This window comes from Crassostrea angulata, chromosome 6, assembly GCF_025612915.1.
Source record: "Crassostrea angulata isolate pt1a10 chromosome 6, ASM2561291v2, whole genome shotgun sequence".
Classification (NCBI taxonomy): Eukaryota; Metazoa; Mollusca; class Bivalvia; order Ostreida; family Ostreidae; genus Magallana; species Magallana angulata.
The window spans coordinates 25,604,325-25,612,941 of record NC_069116.1 but is presented as its reverse complement, the minus strand read 5'-3'; the positions used below and the strand labels follow the sequence as shown (position 1 = coordinate 25,612,941).

General features: G+C 31.5%; 1 protein-coding gene across 1 annotated transcript; it reads right to left on the bottom strand.

Annotated features, from left to right (window-relative positions):
- Positions 1 to 3,370: 3,370 nt before the first annotated feature.
- Positions 3,371 to 7,944, bottom strand: LOC128190202 (uncharacterized). Its single transcript, XM_052862150.1, has 2 exons — positions 7,475 to 7,944; positions 3,371 to 3,830 (listed from the first exon to the last, which is right to left on the bottom strand). The coding sequence occupies exons 1-2, from the start codon at positions 7,785 to 7,787 to the stop codon at positions 3,640 to 3,642; spliced, it is 504 nt and encodes a 167-aa protein (XP_052718110.1). The 5' UTR covers positions 7,788 to 7,944; the 3' UTR covers positions 3,371 to 3,639.
- Between the last annotated feature and the right edge of the window lie 673 nt (positions 7,945 to 8,617).

Sequence of the window (8,617 nt, the reverse complement as noted above, 5' to 3'; positions counted from 1 at the left end):
GAGACTTGGCATTTATAAAAAGAGAAATCGACACTGTTCAGAACGAAAGGTCGCAATTTATCAAATAAATTGTGCCACAACAAATATAATCGAACTATAAATGTTGTCCAAACATGTCTTTTCAGATAAGTTTCAATTATTAAATAAAACATATACACAAGTAATGGTTTTCATTTTATTTCATTATTATTTGACATTATGAATACATTATTTGGCAAAAATAAACAATTTAAGTGGAAATGCATGTTTTAAAAATGTCATCAATGACAATTTATCGGGATAAGATAGTCAATAATAGGTTTGAAATTTCTTTAAAAAGTTAAGTCACGTAAATCATTTTAGGTTCAAGTAGCAGGCTTGTAACACTAGTAGTCTTAAATCAAAATCATCATATTACTGAAGCATCAGATATTGGACATAGTTCCGATGTATAAAAATAATCTGGCAAAAATGGCAGTATGCAACATTGTTTTGATGTTTTGAAATTACATTACAAAGGCATCAGTTAACTTACCTGACATTGTTAAATAATTTTTTTCTGTTCAGCAATTCCTCTGAATAAAATTTGGTGTATTAGCCACAAGATGATTAAACTTGTTTGTAAATTTATTATTCTTTTGCAGTCCTTGTCAACAAGAAACACGCCAATTGACAACAAGACAAAGGGAAATAACTCAGAAAGAGTTTTTAATAAACCCTGATACGATAGAAATGTTTTCATTATCTGCTGGTTGTTTTGAAAGGATTTGCAGAACACTCACACAGTGGTTTTGGAGATCACAGTTTGTCAATTCTTAGTGTGGTGGTTGCAAAAATAAACTCAGGTTAACGTTAATTACCGTTTGCACTTTTAGCCAGGTGGGGTTCAAAGTTTAACATAGAAATACGTAGGAAAAATGTATAAAAAAAAAAAAAAAAAAAAAATTCTCAAGAACCACTATACTACAAATTTTAATATTTTTACAAAAGCTTGTATATATAGAAAATATGCTAAATTGTAAAAATCGTGACCCTCGGACCAAAACTGGGGCCCTAGGCAGGGTTCAAAGTTTAACATAGAAATACGTAGGAAAAATGTATTAAAATCTTCTTCTCAAGAACCACTGCACCACAAATGCCAATATTTACACAAAAGCTTGTACATATAGTGAAAATTCTGAATTTTAAAAATCGCAACTCCCTTTTATTTTATACCCAATGTAACGAATCAAAGTTTGCATAACTTCTTTAATACTAGCAGATCGTTTTGGGGTTTTTTTGTGATAAACTCTTCATTTTTTATCAACCATATATCATCTCATTTCAAAATTCATTTTTTAGTATTTTAGTAACATGAAAATAAGATCTAAGATTATACTTTGTAAATGACATAAATCAAAAATTGGAAAGTTTTTAAACGGTTAAAAAAAGAAGAGCGGTTTTCAGATATTGTTGAACACAGCTAACAGTAATTCAAAAAGCAGATAGGGGGTTCATCCGTAGTTGATTTAGTCCACCCTCTTTAAGAATTCTAGAGTGGACAGTATATACGAAGGTGAGGGTCCGATATATTGACATGTTTATGGAGTTTAAATATTGATTCATTTTTAAATTCTTAACTGACCTCGGTTTAATATAATTAAGGCAAAATTGAGTTTTGAGTTCTCATGACACCTTAAAGGTATGTTTATACGGTATATGAAGCCCTAACTTAGAGGGATGAACACTGACCTCCCATTATCTTTGAAGTTTCAAAGTATGTTTTGTCTACAGATTTCAATGATATACTTCTCAAGAAATTCTTGATACAAGAACAATGAGGATTGTGATACCTTAGGGTCTTGTATCTTTAAATCCGAGTAAACTAATAATATTTGAATAATCAAAGTAAAGCAACACGGACCTCTAAAAAGATAGAGGTAGGATCAGGTGCCTAGGAGGAGTAAGCATCCTCTGCTCGGTCACACCCGCCGTACGCGTACGCCCAATGTCATATCGGTAAAAATGTCATTGTCGGGAAAAATGTCGTTATTTGGGGAATATGTCTCATGCATTAGATAGCAATCGATTTATGAAAATATAGACATCATGTTTTTCTTACCAATCATAAATTTGAAAGAGATAAAGATCATGCTGAGTTCGACGAGTGAAAAACTTTCGAGTGAAGATGAATCTTTTTTTTTCAATCAGTCTGAATATGTCTATTGCATTTACCGGGTAATTGTTGAACACAATTCCAAATGTAAGATAAATACCATGCCAGTAAAATATCAATCAGGTTTGCACATCAACTTTTTCACGCGATATATGTTTAGCACGTTTAAGTTGTTAAATATATTTTCTTTGCGAAAAATCAATAGTTGGTTTAATTGTATCTTTTTTAAAATTATTTTTGACATCTTTCCAATCTTTTAATATCACGCATATATTGATAAAACCATGTATTCGTTTCGTTTTCTTGTTTAAACATTATTTAAAGGAAGTTATGTCATACGACATACATCATGAGGAAAACCAGTACCTATAACCCCCCACCCCCCAGTGGAGTGAACTACCCTTTCTCTTCCTCGTTGGGTCGAGCTGCAATTTAAAGAAGAAGGTAACTTGGTTAGTAATCTTCTACAAATCCAGTTAGGACTTTTGATCACACGATTTGATCACACGAACTACCTAGTTCATTATACCCGATGTATCTTTGAATTTGATGTTAATATAAAGTTAGACTCTATTCATATCCTTAGGCTTTGATTTTATTTTACGTTACCATTCATTGCAATTTACTTTCCTTGTTACTATTAAATAAAGTGAAAATATTTGCATTCCATAACATTATAGGCGAAATATTGATTGAAAGCGACTTGAGTTCATAAAACAGCTGAAGTTTAATTGTTAAATTCTAAAAACGAATCTTTTTCATAATTCTTTATATAAATTAAACAATATCAGCAAGATTTAATTCTCATAAGATATAATTCATTGAAAGGAATTAGAAGAGTTGACAAAAGTCGTTAGTTACAAGATGATTTTGTTCAGCAAGTCCACTCCTTAAGCTTTTACTTGCCATTGCAGTAAAGAAAACACAAATTATTTGGAAAGATTGAATTGTTAAGGTTTTCTATTGATATTTTTTGTTATTCTCTTCCCTGTGCTTGCTTCAAAGACAAAAATGATTTAAAAGATTTAATGCAAAGAAAAATACTGTCAATCAGAATGAGTTGTGATTTAAGCCATCTTAGTTTTACAACAAATTCGACATACTCACTAATAATATTTATTATCACTCAGTGTTACCTTTCTTTGAATGATAAGATATTTTTTCTGAAATAAGCTCTGGTTAAAATCTTTAGCCTGTAGCTTATAATTAATGCCAAGAACCGCAGACCTTAAAAAACATGTGTATTATAGATTCATTTACACAAAAAACCAGTTTTTGTGTCATTTTCCAGTTTTCTTGCTAAAAATTCATACAAACACTATGGTAAGTAAAAAATCAGTCAGGATGTCCTGGAATCGACAACATGATATTTTATTACAAATAGTTTGATATTTTATCAAACCAGATATGAGAACAACTCAAAAAAATTGAAAGATCCAACGTATTTTTGACGGTAAAGTCACACTAAATGTTTTGTGTAAGGTCAGGATTTTTGCATCTTGTTATTAGACACCCTCTGTTTTATTGTAGTTCTCATCATCGTCATCATCACAGCACTCGCACCATATACAGCACTTCCGACATAGACAGCCCATCACCATCAGCAAAGTCAGCGAGATGATGACCAGCAGAGATATTTCAAGATAACGCAGCCAATCCGGGCGCATGTAGCGCACACGGGTCTTCTTTGGTAAATCTAAAAGTTTTATAATTGATACTGAATAAATTTCTATTAACAAAAAAAAGATTGAAAGCTTTTTACTAAGGATGTCAAATTTACTCGAATAGATTAGTTGTTTAATCGGGGGCAAGCGATATTCGAGCATTCGTTGATTTAAATTCTGCCCCTTTCAAATCAGATAATGTTACTGTCATACACACACCATATAATTAAGTTGAAAATATTTATTAACTAATAATTATATGTAATCAATGTATTTTATTTTAAATTAGATCTAAAGGTAATTTATTTAAATATATGTTAACCAATGTCTTGAATTTTCTTTTGTTATTACATGTATGACAATTATATGTACATAATTGAGATAGGTCTACATTTTACTTAGTATCTAAGCTATTGTCGCGTATCTAATCAGAAATTAAAGTTGAATGATAACGAAAACAAATGACGATTGATATAAAAAAAAAAAAGTTAATTCATACAAACATTTAAAACTCAATAACTGATTGACTTGTATTTACATTAAAAGAAACATTTAATTGGTTTTTTTAATTACATGTATGCCCGAGTTCTTTTATTGAAAACAAATATTTGGTCAGACCAATTTATTAGCCGCTTTAAAAATACACCAGCGTGTTCCAATTTTTTTAAACTTTTTTTTTACGAGCAAATGACTTAAAATATGTTAGTCAACGATCGGTATGATCGAGTAATAGTCGAGTACTCGTTGACATACCTTTTTTACTATTGAAACAAAACTAAAACCATTTACGAAGTTTTACTGATAAAATAATCAAAATCAATAAGCAAAACTGACCAGCAAAGACTTTTGTGTTCTCAACACGTACTTTTAACATGTGATAAAGGATATTTACAGAAGTAAATGTTTATGTATTTTATATTAGTTTAAACAGAAATATGCATGTTTGTATGTCAGACACGCGAATTATAAGTCGCGCTCTGTTTTAGGTTATCTAAAATTATACGTATACAATATATTGTAGTTGAACCCCATGCTTGTATTCACAGCGGATAGCATGCGAAATTGTATACGTTTCACAGTGTAACGATTCGAAAATGGCATTACTACTATAAAGATCATTTACTCTCTGAGTATCAAATTCTTCGGCTGTAATAAAACCACTTTACGACTCGGTTTATAATTAGGGAAGATAAATCTTTTCTTGAAATTGACGGGAAAATAAAATGTTAAATGCTAAATTATTACCGCAGTTCTTAGCTTGTATCACTGTGTGAAATGTACCCCTTGGACATGACATCTTTTCCCCTGTCACTGGCTTTGAGTGACTTTGAACTGGACACCCTTAATTGACACTCAGTTTACCTAAGTAATCCGTTAATTGAGGTAAATCTTTATATTTACTATTCTATTATTCTCTATTGTTAAAACTGTGTTTTGTTATCATAAAGTAATTGTTGGCCATGTTCAATTTCGGCAGTTGGAGAGCGACGGTCAAGGCGCTCGTACCACCGACTCCCGACCTCGCGGAATAGTGTAATAAGTCTGCGGAGTTTTAATAAATCTTGTAAAACGAATACCGATCGACTTATACATTTTCCGTGGGTCACAATTGGTGTAAGAATCCGGCGTATCATCTTTTTAGCTTGATACACGATCCCATGAAGGACCTCACAGCTAAATTCCCCCAAATGGATTCGTACCAGTGCTCATATGGACCAGCGTGGACCACGCCTGTGAGTTACCCGACGCAGTACTTCGTACATAAGGAGAATCCCGCTTGTAGAAGATGTGGACTTGTTTGCGGAGTTTTAATATATCTTGTTAAACGAATACTGATCGACTTATACATTTTCCGTGGGTCACACTTGCATTAAACATAAAAACTCTTTATTGGACATGTTAATCAAATCCACAACAATTGTCGGATTTTTTGAGAAGGCAAAGGAATGTTAGAAAACCTTAAGAGTTTAATGAGTAAATGCCTTAGTTCACCAACTTTCAAATTCGTTCTTGACTGAACAGTATGCCATAACATACATGTAGCTAAGAGTCCGATATTGACATGCTTAATCATGTTCTTTTGATTTTAATTTTAAATATCATAACAAAATCTTTCTGAGCTTTCCCCCAATAATTATATATATATATATATATATATATATATATATATATATATATATATATATATATATATATATATATATATATATATATCCCTTTGTAATTCATAATGATATTACATTTTTAATTCGAAAACAACCGCCAAGATACTAAATACGCAAATGCTTTGTACTGGCAGGCGTAGTTATTCAGTACAATCTGCAAAAACTTTAAACTCCCATTGTTTATTTTTTGAAGAAGATGAGTTTTATCAAGATAATAAAAAAGAAATCCTTTAATAACCCAATTCCAGAGATGTTAATGTATGCTGTAGTAAAACAAAAATCCCAATGTCCCGTGGGGTAGTCTGTAGGCTCAAATTTATCATTTCTTTATTTTTGTGAACAAAAGTACATGCTGGGTCGAGAAATTGACGACTTGCATTAGTTATCCGGAATACCTTTGATACTCAGAATATGATTATGAATGTAATTATGAACATTTTTTAGCCGGACTCTAATGAACGCAGAGTCCTGCCTGTCTGTGTATAGGCTTATCGTCAACGTAACTATGAATAGCACAACTTTTAAAGTACACAAATTAACTAACAGCGTCAAAGCAAAGGGTTTTGCTATGCCAAATAGTTAAATAAAGAGCCATGTTTTATCAAATTTTTATCTTCTTTTTTTTTTGTAAACGAATAAATTAAGTGATGAGGATTTTTAGTTACTTTTCTATTAATTACATGTTTTAAAAACAAGACTTTTCATTTTGGACACATGCAATGCTGATGAATTTCCACTTACTACTTTACAAAGCATTAATATTCGGCTGCACGTCGAAGAAATGGAGGATTGATTTTACAACGCTTGTTTCAAATTTCAATGCACTGTTGATTTTTTCTTCTAGACAGAAATACAGAAATACTTTTGTTGATAGCCGCTTGCAAAATGTAATCGTTCTATGATGCTTTGCCGAGAGAGAGACAGATAGAGAGAGAGATTGTCTTTCTACACAAATTGCATGTTTAGATTATAAAGGTTAATCAGTAATAAAGTCCTAATAAATGTCAATACTGTTTCTCTTTTTCTTTGAATAATAGCGTCACATTTATATTTGAATTATTTTGAATTTCAGAAATATGTTTAAATCGTTTTTATCAATTTCATCATCGCATGAAGGTAATGAAGTATTCCTACAAAACAAGCAGCATTTTCTGTGACCAAAGTGTATTAACTAAGGCAACATTCATCGTAAGAAAGGAAAGATGGCCATTATTTGCAAAAGTTTTACTTCTGAAAAAGTGCCAGATAAAAATCGTTCATTCATAATAGACTTATAATCAAAAAATTTATATTTGCCATAACATATTACTTTTGTGTTTAATATACTTCCATTCACTTTACATACAATTTATATTTTCTTGACACACGATATCAAATTTTATTGACTACTTATTTTAGTACCTGGTATTAGATATATTTCTTTAAATTACAGTAACTATATGTGCTTCTATTAAACTCTATTTCATCTCTAACGAATAATATCATTTACGAAGATTATCTACCATACTTACTGCAATAATCACACATTGATGTTGAAGCATTGAATATCCCATGTGGACATTGTGGACACACTTTCTTTTCTGAAAGTGGTTCTGTGAATTTACAATACGCAATGACATTTTCTACAGTGAACGGTTGGATTTTGGAGGTCTCCACACACACGGACCGTTTCCGTACATGCTCCGTTAGGCCTCCACATTGACCCATACACGCTTCCCAGCTCTGCCAATCCAGTAAAGTGCAGTATTGGTATTTTCCACAGCTGCATTTAGTTTTTGAAATACAATACAATGCAAGAAAGAGAACAATATACAGACGATCCATGGTTTGGATTTGTAAATCGTTGTGCAAAATATCAGTTCTTTTAGCACTGACTACCACTAGATATGTTTCCTTGATAATGGACCGAAAGAAAATTAAATTCAGATAAGGATTTAATAAACCTTTAGGTTATCAATTTGTGTAAGTAAAAATAGGAGTTGTCGTTTATATTTCATTCGGAACTGATTTACCTAGGATTATGCACTTAGAAACAATAAACTACCTTCTCGGAATTCTTGTGGTTTAGAATGTAATTTAATAAAGAATATAACAAATGTGTTTGTTTTATCCAGATGTGTCGGTTTAATTTGTAAAATGGATAAAAAGGAAACATAAATTAAAATATTTTGTTTGGAAGGATGCGTTGTTCTTAGCAATACGAAGGCAGAAAACTAATTTATAGAAGGCATGTATGTTACAGTAAAGAGAAATGGCACGCATTTAGGCCTGTGTATGTAATGGAGTGGTGCCATTGTCAATAGAGATCATAGGGATTTGTCTACTTACTACTCTATATTAAAGGTATTTAAATACTATGCGTTCAAATTAATTACTCATCGTTCTACCCTAGGTTCATATCCAACTCAGGGTTAACGTTATGCACATTTTTTTTTAATTTTGACACTAGACGATTAGATTTAAGATGACTATCGTTATTAATTTGTATTTTACCAAAATAAAGTCGAAGGTAAGATGATCAGTTTCCGTGTCCAGAGAATAGTTGTTATGTTTTGTTTTCCTTTTCTTTTTTTTCTATTTTTGGTTCACCGTTTTGATTTATCTACAGGTTTATGGACACCAGATGCCAGTTGGTGAGGCGTCACCAAAATGTT